The 16186-nt window shown below is 55.9% G+C and overlaps 4 protein-coding genes across 4 annotated transcripts; 3 read left to right on the plus strand and 1 right to left on the minus strand.

Annotated features, from left to right (window-relative positions):
• Window positions 1–201: 201 nt before the first annotated feature.
• Window positions 202–1566, minus strand: HRG_02531 (ATP-grasp domain-containing protein; the record flags this gene model as incomplete). Its single annotated transcript, XM_044861002.1, has 1 exon — window positions 202–1566. The coding sequence occupies one exon, from the start codon at window positions 1564–1566 to the stop codon at window positions 202–204; it is 1365 nt and encodes a 454-aa protein (XP_044724635.1).
• Window positions 1567–5182: 3616 nt separating this feature from the next.
• On the plus strand, window positions 5183–7174 carry HRG_02532 (uncharacterized protein; the record flags this gene model as incomplete). Its single annotated transcript, XM_044861003.1, has 4 exons — window positions 5183–5478; window positions 6280–6409; window positions 6474–6602; window positions 6689–7174. 4 exons carry the CDS (start codon window positions 5183–5185, stop codon window positions 7172–7174), a joined length of 1041 nt encoding a protein of 346 aa, XP_044724636.1.
• Window positions 7175–10991: 3817 nt separating this feature from the next.
• Window positions 10992–13758, plus strand: HRG_02533 (DENN (AEX-3) domain-containing protein; the record flags this gene model as incomplete). The annotated part of the gene is made up of 2 exons (XM_044861004.1): window positions 10992–11384; window positions 11464–13758. 2 exons carry the CDS (start codon window positions 10992–10994, stop codon window positions 13756–13758), a joined length of 2688 nt encoding a protein of 895 aa, XP_044724637.1.
• Window positions 13759–14445: 687 nt separating this feature from the next.
• Window positions 14446–15747, plus strand: HRG_02534 (zinc finger domain-containing protein; the record flags this gene model as incomplete). Its single annotated transcript, XM_044861005.1, has 3 exons — window positions 14446–14487; window positions 14530–15234; window positions 15295–15747. The coding sequence occupies 3 exons, from the start codon at window positions 14446–14448 to the stop codon at window positions 15745–15747; spliced, it is 1200 nt and encodes a 399-aa protein (XP_044724638.1).
• Window positions 15748–16186: the final 439 nt, after the last annotated feature.

Raw genomic sequence — 16186 nt, forward strand, 5'->3', positions numbered from 1 at the left:
CTCGGTGACATCTAGTAATGAGAACTGACAGTTCACATTTGACAGTATTTACAACGTCGATACGTCCCGCGGCTCCTGCCGGCGTTTGAGCTAAAATTATTTGAGACAGGGGGACTGAATGTGGCTTGTCTTTATAGATTCAATGCTCCATTGGCTATCCGTACTTCTTTCTGTGTCTAGTTGACACTGCTAGGGCATGGGTCATTGCTCCTGAATGACATGAGCCTTAACCTTTTCAAGTATTTTCTCCATCTCCGACGAGTCGCTTCCCCCGACCGTCAGAAACCCGTGGCTGAGCCGCATCGACTCGCCGTGCGTCCAGCCAGTAATGATCAGGCTGCCATCTCGGATTTCATCGGCAAAGGCCTCTTCAAATGCGGCCCTCGGACATGTAAAGTACTCCAAAACCACGGCGGCTTTGCTTAGTCCTCGTTGCGCAAAGTGATTCGTGAGGGGTCCCAGGTGATAAGTCCCCATGACGCGGGCGTTGAGGTCAACAATGAAGTGCTCGCCGGAGGCGTTGGTGATGACGTCTAGTCCAACGGGCCCGTAGTAGCCTTTCCGATGCAGACACCGGGCAACCTCTTCCGTGAGCCCGTCAAACTTTTGCTGCAGGGCCGCCTGGCCTTGATACGAGATGGAGCCTCCGACCCAATGGCCCCGTTTGTTAAACTGCTGTTCACAACAGGCGATGAAGATTCCACGCCCCTTGCGCGTCACAAAGATCGACAGCCCAACCGCCGCTCCTGGAATGTAGTCCTGCAAGACGAGAGAGCATGGATACAGGTGAAGATTGGCGCTGTGGATTTCCGCGAGCATCTCCTGGAGCTGGACGCCGAGCAGCCCCTTCACATGTGCCCGGTCGTCCTCGGAGGACACGAAAAAGACTCCCTTTCCCGACACGGTCTGGGGAAGCTTGGCAACAAAGGATGCTGCGTACGTGTCGAGTGACGCAGTCATATGGGCAATCTCTGACTCGAGGCGGGTAGAGTTGTGGATGCAATCTGGCTGAAGGAGAGGATCGATGACCGCTGAAGGCGGCGTTGGTAGTCCGGCAAGGGCTAACCAGCGCTTCGATAGAATCTCGTAGTGTATAACCGGGTCTATGAGATGGGGCAGATGCGATACGCAATCGGAAGGCATTGCGATGGCGACGGGGCTCCCAGGCTTCAGGGGAACTTGGCTGGGGTCTGTGGTAAAGCTCACCGTGGGCCGTTGATCGTGCCGTAGCCGCGAGAAGGTGAGGCTAATGTCAACTTTGTTCATGAAGCCGATATCGGGCTCGATTTGGGTGACCTCCAAGTCGAGTACGACCATTGGCATCTTGCCAGCCATGAACCCATGTCGCTGGGGGAGGATCTTGAGTGCCAGCGCCAGCCAGGAGTTATCGACTGTCTCCGCCGTCCGCAGCCCATAGTGGTAGATGAACTTTTTCGGTGAGAATGCAGCACAGTCCTTGGCCTCTACAGGACAGAAGGCCAAGGTCGGGTAGGATTCGTCTTCGTTGTCGATGTCGTACAGGTCACGCAGCGTGTAATCAAGCTTAATCGGAGCGCTGGTGCACATGTTGCCGACTTCACTTCGGTGAGGTGAAGCGTCAAAAGAGCGAATTGTTACATGGGTCAAACAATCTTTATCCAAGTCCCTAGCGAGGAGATCGCAGGGGTACGCACGACCGCAGTCAGGCCGGGCAAAGTGGTGAAGAGTAGCAAGGGGGCGCCAGTCTTCGAACGGTTGTTGGGTGAAAGGTGTACGACATCAAAAACCTGATCGAATCGGAGCATCATCCTGGTACAGATTGCCCGAAAGCCTGCCCAGGGCACACAGGTAGCACGACGATGCCACATCTCCAACCCCTGCATCATACAGTTGCCTGAGCATGATGCATACGGGTAAACATGTGGCTTTCTCGGAATCCTTTATGTCATGGCAGAAGTCGTTTGTCGTCGAAGCTTTACACATCTCCCTGGTAGGGTGTACACGGATGAACCGCGATGGTTTCAGGACAAACAGACGAAATATGGAGCGCCTCCCGACAGAGAGGCTTGACGTGAAGATGGATGATGGCTGGCTGAATACTAATCTTCAGCCAATGAGCCCACGGGATTTCCACAGGATGCGGCAACATCACACGTAATATTAATAGGGCAATAATTCGTTCATCCTTCGTGCATGTGTACTATGGCTGAATCCTACTTGCTGATCTCGAGTGATACACCACACGATCCAGGCCAACCAGACCACGACACGATCCATCTCAGCGCAGCGACGGGCCGTCCGCTTCTCTGAGCATCATCTCCGCTGTCGTCGTTTATCACGTATGACAATCACGCAATGAGACGGGCCGAGGACAACCGCATCGAGTCTCCCCACGCGCCCCGTTTCAGCCATAAAATGCTGTTCGACGCCTGCAGGGAGGTAGGTATACGGCAAACAACATAAATGCGGTACCTCATCCTGGGCTTTGACTCAGTGCTCTACGTCTGTGGTCCCCGTTCACACGCGGTCATGATGGAGACGGTGGGCTCAAAGGCGGCGGAATGTTGCCGAAGCCCATCCAGCCACAGGTTCACAAATGCTGTGCCTCGCGCACTACTTCGTACAAGCCGTCTTCTGGGTCATGACCAAGTGGAGAAAATAGCACAGAGGAATCATGAGGCGAGGCCTGAGCGCGCTGGGAAATATCGAGTGATGCATGCGCCGTTGGCCAAATAGAGATTCGATCTTGGGCAATAGTAGTGCTCGAGATAAAACTCTGTGAGACTGGCTGGCCAGCGAGGATTATGAACAACCAGGTGAGGGTAAAGGACGAGCCATAAGGGACTCGACCTCAGGCGATCTCCTAGAACTCAAAGACAAAGGAAAGACTGTCTTCGCACATTTCTTCTCGCATATCTCGCATCCTGTCATGAACAATTAGAAGCTGACTTTGCATAGAACAGGCACATGCAGTCGAAAGACTTGTAATGGGTAAGTAGAGCAATTCTCACCGTAGATGAGCAGGATGGGCCATGAAATTGCCATGGTGTTCAAAACTTGCAAAGCAAACAACAATACCCAAATCGAATCCCTTTGTTCGCGCCATGTCTCTGTCTGGTCCAAGCTCGAGAGATACGATGTCTAAGACGGACAAGACTGAACTTAGCCTGCAAAGCTTTTATTGTTACTTATCAAAAGAGTGCCGAGGCGGCGTCGCACCTGGAATCTCTTCTTTTAGTTGTTGAGATAGCCTGATAAAAGTCTGTTTTCGTTCCTCCGTTATACCTGGCTTGAGGCGATTCAAGACTTTTAGCCTTCCTTGTATATCCAACTTTGGGCCCCTTCATTGCTGCTGCAATACTTTGTTTATGTTGAGGCATAGTCTTACCTACTCGATAGACTGGCATTTTGAGTATTCAGACTGCGACAGCTTTTCGCAAAGTCAGGGCGATCAGTAATAGCGGTCTCGACAAAGGCGAATCGGGCATTCATAAAGCCACAGAGTTTCGGAGCGTGAGCCAACAGGAGTACCCCAAGAATGGTTCCAAGGGCAGTAAGATGTTCTGGTCACGCGTAGAGGTAGGGCATGTATTCACCAGAGAATCAATGGCCGTTCGACCACGTCCACCACGGAGGGGAAAGGCCCTTCTATATACAGGGCCAAAGCCGAAGATTGGTCCATAGTGTTCACTGCACGCCCCTCTTTTAATGTAGAGGTCACTGCTAATAGGTCGCAGAACTGGGTCTGCTGCATCGTACAAGCCGGTCTATTGGTGGCGCTCAACGTGCCCGATGCGAGCGGGCAGATGACGAGGACTGAGACTAACGGTGGTGGGTGAACATTGGCGAAAACTTGCCGTTATGCAAGTGGCGAATTGCAGACTGTGACCTGATTCTTCAATACGAGTGCCTGCACTGCATTCTTGTGCGTCCACATATGAGGAGCTGGCATGTGCCCTCTACAGGCCGGGGCCGTCTTACCACCCACCCACCACACGAACAGATCGAAATGCCTGAAGTGCTACATTTTAGAACAATGCCTATGAAGTGTGATCATTATATGTCAAGGGTTATCCTGATTAATATGGGAAACGAGACCTCTGTATCAAGCGTTTTGTTAAAGATGGGCTAGAACACGCCCTCGTGCTGTTGCATCACATAGCAAAGTAAACTTTAAGAGAGTGGTAGAATGACAACTGATCTTTTGCAACTAGTCTTTTTGAAAGTACCGGGTAATCTGCAGTATTGACCATTGCAGCGAGACTACTCACCCGAAAGATGCAGATGTGAATCAATACTTGCCACTTCTCAGCTTGCAAACTCAACTCGCGCTCCAGTCATGACTTTGCCAGCAATGCGACATGGGATTTAGCCGGCTTTGCGATAGAATTCAGAGCAATGTCATAAGAGAACCGCGTGAACCGTTTTCTGACTTACTAAGGAGTCTGTTTCACAATGCATCTCGGGAACCAGATTTCCATTCCCATATATACTGCCTTGTATTTGCCTTGTGCTATTGGTGTCATGGGTAAACATTATGCATGATGGATCTTCATCCTTATGCCCACGCTTTGGCTAGTCAGAGGCTGCTTTGTATGTACTGTACTAGACCACGACTCGCCGTCTATTGGACACTTCGTGCCGCGCACTGACTTGGTATTTCGTTCAGAAAAGGGGGGCAAGACCACAACAAGATTAAGAAATATCCAAGCACATGCCCAATGACGAGGAAACCCTCCCCAGAATGAAATTGGGAAATCGAAAGATCTGCAAGCGTGCTCCGTTCTTTCTGGACCTTTCCACCTCGTGGGCCGACACCTCGTGGGCCGAATTCAATGCCGAACGAAAGACAGCATTTATCATGCACTGATAAAGAAATTGTTAAGCGATAATGGAGACGCCTCGCATTTCAACATTCCATGTGACTGGGTTCTGGCTTGAAAACACTCAACAGGCCCTCCCGTGCCGTGGGCGAAAGTGGGCCTATCCGGCTGTTAAGAGGGCGGGATAAGCTGTCCTGTTCACTTGGGTGTGAAGTGTGACGTGCCCTTGAGTCAGGAGGCATTCGGGAGGTCACGGCAGGCAGTATAATGGAGCCTCGCAGCAGCCTCCTAGAGTCCTCACCCGAGCTGTGGTCCAGATCAGGATGGTGATGAGGATGGAGAGGAGGACGATAGTGGTGACGGGGGTAACGGTGGAAATGATGACAACAGTGATGGTGACAGCGGTGAGGCCTCTTCTTGCCAAGCACAGCTCCCTGAGAGGGGTCAGCCACGGCCTCAGCTTCAGACTCGCAGTAAGCCTCGGGCCCCTTCCCCTCATCACAACCTGTCTTGCCGTCGCGTCGAGCTACGACTTGAGCGGCCGCGACATCACTCCCCGTGACTATCAGCCAATAGACACGCCTTACGACAAGGAGCAGAACGAGGAAGGCATCGCCGTATTGGATGCTAGCGACTTGGACCATGCTCGATATGGCTTCGTCTGGTCTTCCGGCAGGTTTACCTCTTCCCCTTGATCCTGGGGAAAAGACGGCTCATCATGACGTGACGTATAGCTTGGTTCGGTGACGAGAACCTAGAGAGCCACATGCTTCGACCCGTCCGGCAATATCTTCACACTCGCTCCCGGATGCAGTCCGATGAAGAGACTGAGGAGTGCCGCCTGACAGACGAGCCGGACCGATACTCTCTCATCGAGCCACAATCACTCGTGGCAAGTCACACCCTCGGCGTTTCAGCTTCGAGAGCACAAAAGCTGGATGAATGCAACGCGCTCGAGATTGTCGCCTAGCGTCAAGAGGTGTGGCCCAAGGGCCGGTGGCTCGGAATCACAACAGCGCCTCAGCCTCTCCATCCGACTAGACTTTCGTACGTGGCCCGCCTGTCCCTGCGTGAAAAGAGGGCTCGGGCGATGATGAGAAGCCTTCTCACGTCGAATTACCTGGAACCACCTCTATTCCTCCTAACCTACGTGGAGGCATTAGCAAACCGATTATCTAACTTATCAATTGTATTATGTCTAAGTTCATAATGATGCGGAAATAAGAACCTGTTCTCTAGGTGGTGAGTTAGAACTACCGGCTTATGATGGTAATAGAAAAAGTGCTGGACCACCTTGTTGTGTTGGCTAGAAGATTATGGCAGGGATGATTCGGGGATAATAGTAGAACCACCTTGTTGTAGATTGTACGGTTGCGCATTCATTGTATTACCTTTTGTTGTATATAATTCTGGATTTCTCTCAAGATGTACGGGGAATTCTCGACCCACAAGAGGCGGTGGAAAGCTGCTGCTCGAGAACAAATATCGAGCTTCTCGAGCTAGCCTATGGAGGCCGGCCATACCTCGACTGGAGCATGTATCCGAACCTCCTTGTTGAAGATGCCGGCGCCGCCTTGAAACGTCGAGCGTTTGATCAGGCCACCGCAGTGAACTCACACATGAACACCCCGGCGACGCCTCAGAAGCTGCCAGACCCGTTGGACGGGACAGGCCCGGCTCGATCCTGCCTTTGAGTCAGCAGATCGGGAGGACGAGCATGCCGACCACCATGTGTTTGCCGCGTGCTCTAACTCAGACCACGGTCTCGCTGAGGGAGCGCTGTATCTCTCCACGTCGTATGTCAGTAGCCTCGAGGGGCGATTGTGGCTTCCTCATCAGCTGAGCGTTGCGTCATCCAATGTCTTCCACCTCTGCCCCTCGCCCAGCTCCTAGTGGCGCACCAAGGAAGACACCACTACAGGACTCCTAGTTTCGAGTGCTTTTACATTGCCGATGCCGTGTGCACTCCCGGTAAAGTTGTCAGCGGCTTTCCCCACTACACCATAAGTCTATGTCTGGACAGCTCTGGTCACAATGGGTGTTCCGGCCTCTCCGCAGCGTACTGTACGGTCCAAGAGTCCCACCAGGGTTGGCCACAACAGCTTTTTGCAGGAAAGGACCTCGAGGTGGCCGACCTGGAGCGGTTCCTCATGTTGACTGCGCCTCATGTGCGCACCCAGGAGCTGACGAATGCTCTCAATGCGCCTCACGAGGATATGGCTCGGGCTTTTGATGAGTGTTACGGCCATCAAGACGGGATCAGCCTGACACCTCTCTGCGTCGACGAACCATGCGATCTGCTGAACCAGTTTCCCTCGAATGTCTTTAAAGTTGAACGTGCAGCCAAGAAAGCTATCCGTGACGACGACTGAAAGATGGGCACGTGAGGGCTGGACCCCCCGGGGCTCACCAGTCGTGCAGTAGGCAACGGGGGGCTGCAGGAGCTGGGGTTTGAAACCAGCCTTGAAATCGAACCAAGGTCAAGGCGAGAAGAATCTTGGTCCAGCGGGACGGGGTAAGAGAGTTTTGTAGACGTCTAAACTGGGTCCAACCATGATGCAGGTTGCTTTGTGGCCAGGGCCGACATGGGACGTTGGCAAGGGCCCGTTTGCGAGTCCACCTGCACGTTTCAAACGTGCTTCTGCAGAGCTGAAGCCGCATTGTGGAGGGGGCCACGTGTGGGGAATCTGGCAGTCGCGAAGCGGCGAAGAGACCACGAGAAGTAGCCAAGCTGCGTTTCCCCGGATCAGTCGTACGTGTTCAGGGGGCACCCACCATCTCAAGTTCTCCGAGGTGTTTCAAGGCTTCAAGCTTTATTATCCTTAAGAGAGTGCAGTTGAAAGACAGGCACGTGGGCTGCGTCGGGGTGGGCGGACCATTGTTGATGCGGTCCGCAATCTACCGACCAAGACCTTGATAGCAAATTAAGGCAGGAGGGCGTTGGTTGCTGTCTCCGAACGCTCTCCTCTGGTTGGCCGGCGTCTGCCTTGCTAAGCAACAGATTGCTCATTTCCCGCGCATATCCCCGACGAACCGACACTGTCAGTTACAGTACAGTACGTACGCAGAGTATCCGTAGCCATTGCGACATTGGCTTCCAGCGACCAGGAAAACATGGACTCTGCACGGGCCGAGGCGCCATGTGCGCAAACATGCAGCTGCACGCCTTATGCAAGCTCAGCAACGCAGGACTACGATGAGTGATGGTCACAGGTGCCGCTCGTTCTTCGCACTAGGTGCAGATAGGTGCTAGTCGAGGTGAGCACAACCGCTCCCTGCCCGGCACGGAGTAGGGCATGTCCAACGGCGACGAAGCGTACAGTACTCTCTCTGGTCCCAACAGGCCACAGTTGATTGTTGTTCTCCCCGCTGTTGGCCGAGCTGGAAATATCAACCAGGAAAAAGTAAAAAAGAAGAAGAAAAAACGGAGCACAAGGCCTACAGGTGCATATGGCGTGGGCTCAGCTCTGTGCCGTCCATCTCACCTTTCTGTGCACCTCTGCATGTTGCGGGCGTGCACGCGCATTCGCTTCCTGCACCGTCATCGTCACCACCGGTGTCGACGATGCGCCTCATTTGCAATTGGGCACATTTGTTGAGAGAAAAAGGAACAAGGGCAATGGGAAAAGCAAGGTGGCGTCGGGCAAGCGAGAGACGGCTCCCGTGCCCCGGCCCCGGCCATGTCCGAGGGGGTCGCTCCGTCTGGTACATCGGGGTAATTACCTGTTCACAAACGGTGAAGGCGGGCGGGGCATCTCTGTTCTTCCCGCTGCCGGGCGGCCTACCCGCTGTCTTCCTGCTGCGCATGTACGGATACAGCATCTGAGATGCACCACCGCCTTAAGGCTACTGGATACCACCGATCCACAGTCCGCAGCGCGTCTTCATGCGTGGGATGATTGTACATTGCATGTATACATGCGCGCCCCTAAGTGGAACGTGTAGATGCCCTGCGTTGCCTGCGTCCAAGAGGCTGCAGGGCCTTTCCGGTGAAAAATAAAAAATCTTCAAGACGCAGCAGGGCATCAAAACAGCCAGGCAGACGGGGGCTTAAATAGAGGCAGTCAGCAAAGTGCTTTGGCCTGGTTCGACTCTTCTTCACAGACCGAGTTGAGCGCTTGTGCCGCACGGGCACACTGCGGTGTTTCCCGCGTTGCCCGCCTCTTTTAGCACCTCAGCCCTCGAGTACTGTTACTCAGCTAGCAAGGTGCCTTGACAGCGACCGTTGAGCTCGGGATGTGCGGCCTCTATCGGGGCTACTTAGCTGCCTTCTCCCGCATGTACTGTACGAACGAAAGCTTGTGTGACTGCCAGATCAAGCCAATTGCCGACCAAACATCCTATTACTTGCCACCGCAGCTCGGGGAGCACGGATGGAAAAGAGCAACTGAGCTGTGTTTGCAATAATTTTGACAGCCGTCAAGTCAAGGAAAGAACTACTCACTCGATCCTTGGCAAGTACGGTAGCCTCTGCCCCCTACCCCCTGTCCTGCCCAGCGCGCGTGGTGGGTGTTTGCCCGTCGCCTTGTTCGGTATCTCATTATCATATATGCCTGGCTTCCAGTTTCGAACCAAAATTTCTCCGGGCGGTCCGTCGTATGGCCTCCCCTTAATATCAGCGCTCGGGAACGAAGGGAGGCAGTGAAAACATCTGTCTGGCTGTGTGGACGCATCTTCCTTCCTTGCCTCCCACTCTCCCTCCATCTTTTCCTGTGTGTGTGTGTGTGCTTGCGCGTTTCCTTCCTCTCTTTTGCCCTGTTTTTCTGTCATGTTTCTCTCAATGCGACCGTAACTGCCTACTCCGTACGGAGTACTCCTCATTCGGTACCTGCCATTCGAGGAGAAGGAAAGACGGTGACGCACTCCTGTCCGTGCGCAGGTACACTGACGAGTGGGCGCATCTCAGTGGAGGAGGTACTTGGCACTTTACATGGATCAGGTACCTGACCGACACTTCGGCCGTACAGCACCAGTTAGTACGGTACATCAGATGCCCCGTAAAGTTAAATACAGCACCGCATGGACCCGGCTTCATCCAATGCTCTCACAGAAGGGCAACACGAGATTGCCATGTCGCTTCGGTGCCAATAGTTGCAACGGCAAGGCAAGGCAGCGCGCGCGTACACACGGACACACACACTCATACACGCGCGCGCACACACACACACATGCATGCACATGTACAGTAGGCAGAATTGCACACATTGAAGCATGCAACAAGGCGCAAAGGAGCTATCCGGTACTTTCGCCTTGCCCATTACCTGCCCGGTACGGAGTACAATGTGCCGTGTACCCTCTTGGGTAAGTTCCAGCCCACAAGTACAGAAACTCTAAGCCTAAAAGAGACGCCTGAAACACCCAAAAAAAAAAGCTCAAGACCCGGGCAGGAGCCCCTCGGCTATGTGCGAAGACCAGGCTTCGCCGTACCTGTACCTACCAGGCCGCCCCCACTCGGTGGCCGTCTCTCTCGTGAGTCAGGGGACCCCGGCATCACGGAGCCTCCCCCTCCCTCCCTGGACGAGAATAGGCAGATGGGATCAACTACCGTACCGTTCCTCATCCGGCCGCGCTGCCGTGTTGTGATTGCTGCTCCTCACCGTCGTCGTGGCCCAAGCTCCGCGGCGGTCGCTCCCCTGCCCCCGTCTGCAATAATCCCCCCATCCCTTCTGTCCCCCCCCCCCAAATCCTTCCATCCATCTCCATCCCAATCTCAGACAGCTGCAACAGACGTTCCATTTTCCTCCCCCCTCTCTCCCACTCGAATCCCGCTTCTCCCTCACTTTCTCTCACTCAAGGACCTGCGCTTGTTTCCCCTTGCCTTGGCCTAACCTCCACCCCGTCTCGGTGCCCAGCAAGCGTTTGTTTCCAATCCCTTCATCAACCTCGCATTGGCTCCTCCTATCTCTAGCTTTCGGCGCCAGCTTGGGTTTCGTTCTTCTCAATCGCAACCCGCTCTGCCCGTCTTTTCTTTTCTTTTTGAGCCTTTCTTGCCTCGGCTTGCCCTCTTCTTTCCCAAGAGCAAGCTCTGACATTACCACCCTCTGGCGGATGGCTCGTTGAGCAAACCCTCCCGCCTCCTTTTTTCGAGCGAGAGAACACCGGCCACATAACTGCGAGCGAGACATAGTACGCAGAGCCACGCCCGGCGCCCATTCCGCCTCGCCACCGCTCTTCCGACTCTCGCCCGCCATGCCTCCCTCTCTCGGCACCTACCCGTCCCTGACTCGCCCTCGGACGGGAGACCGCGACGGCCGTCCAGGCACTCGCGAACAGGGCGCAAACGACAACATGCTCATCCCCAGCCGCACCTCGTCGCTACACTCGCGCATCACACAGCCAATCCCCTCGACCCTCACCGTAAAATCCCAGCAACGCACCCCCAAGACCCTCACCCATGCCTACATGGTCTGCGGTGTTGGTCGCGAGCCTTCGCAATGGGTCAAGGCTCCGGCTCCCTCTCAGGGCAAGATTGGCCACATGAAGGGCGCCGTCGGTCAGTTTTGGCTGCCTGAGATTCTCGGCAGCAGCCCTCGCCTGGAGCAGGACAACGAGATTGCTCGCGCGCTTCATGCCGCCATGAGGGTGGGTTTTTAGTTTCGCCCGCTCCATCGTCTCCACGCTCATCTTGTACTGCTTGCTGACCAAGTTTGTCTTCGCGCAGGCCTGCTTCCCCCATGACGTCGAGATTTGCACGGGCCGGGGTCAGCCTCACTGCGTCCACCATGCCTTTGTCCTCCAGCAAGACTCTTCCCACACCCTCTACGGCATCTGTCTGCGCGTCTGGTCCCGCGCCGACGACAAGAGGGCCGAGACGATCCGCGACCTGCGAAAGCGAACCGAGCCCGACTTCTACGACAACGCCGACGAGACGTACTGGATCCCCTACTGCCTCTCCTTCCTCTCGCGGTATCCACTGTACAATCTTCTGGGCGACTATCTTAGGGGCATGTGGATTCACTGGAATAAGGCCACCAACCTCTTCCACGCCGAAGAGGTGTCGCGCATCCTGAGCTTCCCGGCTCCGCGTCTCAACGACCTCGTTCGCATCGACATGAAGGACTACGCCCTCTGCTATCAGTTCCCCTCGTCGCCCACCGGCTTCCAGAACTTCGCCCTGTGGCCCCTCTTCACCTGCTTGTCCATCCCCAACATTGTGGGAGTTGTCGAGGCGGCCATCTCTCCCACGCGACGCATAATCTTCGTCAGCCACTATCCGGCCATGCTGACGGTGGCCGCCGAGACCGTACGCTATTGTGTGCGTGTTTACGAGTGGAGCGGCTTGTACGTGCCCGTGGTCCACGCGCGCCACGCCCAGGAGCTTGTGCAGGAGCCCGGTCCGTACATTCTCGGTATTACCGCCGAGTGCCGCTCGCTCTTCACGGCGCCCACCGATGCCCTGGTCGTGGATCTGGATCGCAACTTCGTCCTCACCTCCAGCCCGCCTACTGCCCTGACGCCCAGTCAGCGAAACAAGTTTGTCACACGACTCACTCAGGCTCTCAACGGTGACGTCACCCCGTCCGGTGTCCCCCAGCACCTGCGTTCTGCCTACGGCGGCGGCAAGCTAGTTCCGGCTGGTCAGATCATCGTCATGCGTGGCGAGGTGGAGTCGATCCAGGACCCGGAGTGGTGGAATCAGGACTCGGTCACGGCCGTCATGGATCATGTCTGCGAGAAGATGGGTCGCAACTCGGGTATCAAGGCCGTCTTTGGCGGCGCCGTCAAGAAGCCTCTGATGACCAAGGTGTCAATGCGGCACCTCAACGAAATTGTCCGCGAGCGGAATCAGTACTCCCGTGATGCCCTTGAGGCCTGGCAGGACTTTATCAATCTCAAGGGCCGCATGGATACGGAGCTCAGCAAGGTCAACAAGCGAAACAACTACCTTGTGGAAGAGCTCGAGAGCTGGAAGCAGCAGTTCCTCAAGTTCCAAGCTTTTGCCGAGCAGCTCACCAAGGAGACTCAAGACCTTAAGGTCAAGATTGAGAACCACAAGAGGGAGAACCGTCGCCTGACGGGTCTGCTCGACCAGCAAAAGGACGACAATGCCCGCATGTCGGTCCGCCTCACTGGCACTGAGAAGCAGCGCGACGATGCCCTCGAGGCCCTCGTCCTGCAGCAGGAGATTGCCGAGGAGCTTGAGCGTGAGCGCAAGAGGAACAAGAAGGAGCTTTCTCAGCTTCACCACACCAACAGCACGATCCTGCGCCAGCGCGACGAGGCCCGCCGTGTCGTGCTGCACCTGCGCAGCCTTATTGGCGGCCAGAGCCACCACATGGAGCATCTGGTGCGGTCTCTGACGAAGCCCGACGAGCTTACGCAAGAGATGGCCCAGGAATTTGAAGCCGAGGAAGGGGATGCCGACGACGCGACGGTTGACGGCAGTGAAAGCGTGGTCAAGACTTCGCGCAACAGCAAACGGCTCTCTCTGGGCTTCTTCGACGTCGCCGACCGCCACCTCAAGGACAAGACGGACGCCATCGCCCACATTGTCCGCAACATCGCCGATCAGTGCCAGGCCGCGGTCGAGGGCCTCCAGCTCGCCCAGGATGCCGAGACGCGATCTCTCCGTCGGCAGAGCAATCTGTCTCCCGCCCAGAGCGATGACGGCATCGACGACCGGTCCGTGTCCACCAACGAGGCGGGCGATGACAACCGCCTCCAGGCGGGTCGCCCTTCCAGCATTCCTCCCACGCCAGACCTGATTCCCAATCGCAGCAGCACTGCAATGTCGTTTGCATCTGCCACGACGACACCGGAACGGTCCAGCCTGCAATACGCGGTAGGGGGTGACATTCCGACCAAGATAGTCGAGGACGACGAAGAGGTTTTTGAGGAAAGCCGAAGCGATAACAGCGGCGTCCCTAACGAGACTGGAATCGTTGCCAAGCATACGGAGTCATTGCTCCACCGCCCCTCAGGAGCGAGGATAAGCGCTCTCGGCGGCCCTCGATGAACAGCCCAACCATGATGCCAGGCTCTCAGATAATCACCTAATACCCTTCCTTGGCCAGGAGAGCCGACAATAGTTTACGGCCTGGAGAATACAAACCCTCGTCACACTCCATGGCATAGGCCTGTGTGTCCAATCTCCAAATTATACCTCGACTGCGGCCGTAGCGGAGGAATTTGACGATGGGAGAAAATGTAAAAGATATTTGGCGGGCGCGTTCATTTGTCGACATGTCAAAATCTTCGATTCTATGAGAGAGGAAGGACTCCTCGATGATGCAGCTGGGACTGGACCGTTGCCGGCTTGGGATTCTGTTTGGAAATCGTATTGAGTACGTGATGCAGCGAGGTGCACCCGAAGCCATGATGAAACAGTTCTTTTCCTAGGACAGCTGTCCGGGCCAAAGAAGATTGAAACTGTTGTGTGACATGGATGGTAGGTTGAGGGTTGGAGAGGGAGGAAGTCGTCGGCCCTCGTACAGTAATCTGAATGTCACGTACATCATCGTGCTTACCTAAGGTGCCCAGGATGTATGGCATGCTGCCGCCCGCCCCCACCGCCCTAGGTATCTATGTAGTCAGGGTTCGCCGAAAAAAAAAAGAGGCTTCAACGTTGGAGTGACGTCGCGACTCGCTCCATCTCGCTTGCACCCACTCACGACGCTGGGCCTCAGCACCAGGCCAAAGCACAATGGCCGATCCTCTCCTGACGTCTCTCTGCGCCATCTGCCACGTATCGACGCCCAAATACAAATGCCCCCGGTGTCAGCTGCAGACGTGCTCGGCGGCGTGCGTCAAGAAGCACAAAGCCTGGTCGGAGTGCAGCGGCGAGCGCGACGCGACCGTCTTTATCCCGCAGTCGCAGCTGCGCACTGTCGCCGGCGTCAACCACGACTACAACTTCCTGCATAAGTTGGACCTCTCGGTCGAGCGGGCGGAAAGGATGCTGGTCGGCGACAAGGGGCTCGTGCGACAAGACGAGCTGCGGCCGCAGACGGTGCAGCAGGTGCGGTGGAAGACGGGCCGTGACGGCAGGAAGAAAAAGGTGCTGGTGGTGGCGCCCAAGGCGCCCAAGGAGACAGGGGAACGACGGTTCGAGCGGTTCTTGGCCCATAGGCTGAGACAGCTGAACATCCAGATCACGCGGGCGCCGCAGGGCATGGCGAGGCAGAGGGAGAACAACACGACCTTTAACCGCCGCTCCGGGGGGATCAATTGGCAGGTGGAGTGGCTGGTCCTGGGCGACGAAGACCAGGGCCCGGGCACCGACCAAGAGAAGGGGCCGATGACCAGATGCCTGTCCAAAGTCCTCGAGGACGTGCCGCTATACCAAGCCTACCAAGCTGTACAGGATGACAGGGCTCGGGCTGGGCGGAAGAAGGGGCTGAGAAGCGGGCGGCGGGAGGAAGCACAGCGTCTGTCCGACTCGAAATGGAACCCCGTCGCCAGCTCAGCGCAAGATCCTCTGACGGGACACTGGGTATGCTACGACGGCGCTGACATTGGGGATAGCTGGCCGAGAGAAATCGATGAGGCGCAGCGGCGGCAGTTTCGGTTTTTTCTCGGCGGGCCCCCGACAGGGTCCAATCTCGCGACGGCAATCGCCGCGCTCGAGCCGACAGACTGCTTGAGGGACATACTTGCCAACACGCGGCTCCTCGAATACCCCACGCTATACGTGTTCAAGGCCGGCAAGGCGCTGCCCGCGGGATTCGTGGTCGGGCCCAAGGATACGGTCCCTGCAGAGCTGGGCACCAAGCGCAGAGGCGCCGCACGCACAGACGCACAGGGGGGTCGGGATTCGGCGAAGCGGAGGAAGCAGGACCGAGAGGAGGGCGGCCTGGAAGAGGAGGAGGTTGACGGGAGCGGCGAGGGCGAGGACGAGAACGACATGGGGGGCGTAGGCGTCGAGGGGGCAGAAAGCGGGGGAGGGGATGATGAAGAGGATAGCTCTTGTACGAGCTCTTCTGGTACGGACGGGGAGTCGGATTGATGAGGTTTCTTGTTCGCGATGAGGCGTTGCGTAGGCTGGTTCCTATCCCATACCCCCCAAGTGGATGACGATACGTGAGCCGAGACGGCGAGGTTTTCCCATCAGGCAGCACTAGTTGACAGTCTGCATTAACTGCCTACCCGACATATATAGCGTATAGCAACTTGCACATTCATGATTCTCATCATCCTTTTTCCATTCCACGGGGGCCTTTGGTCTATGGCAGGCGCATTAGCCGACGCCAGACACAGACCATGAGCCGTTTGATCGTGATAATAACACTTAGCATTACGCATACGAAGCATGTTGATATTGTACTAAATCACTCGGTCCCATGGCTATGCTTCCACTATAGCCGGGAAACGCGACGACCGGGAGTCGACCTTTGTTGATTCACGAAAAGGGCAGATGGCCATAACGTCTTGTTCAACCTCCGGTC

Source organism: Hirsutella rhossiliensis (genome assembly GCF_020360975.1).
Source record: "Hirsutella rhossiliensis strain HR02 chromosome Unknown scaffold00002, whole genome shotgun sequence".
NCBI classification, from domain to species: domain Eukaryota; kingdom Fungi; phylum Ascomycota; class Sordariomycetes; order Hypocreales; family Ophiocordycipitaceae; genus Hirsutella; species Hirsutella rhossiliensis.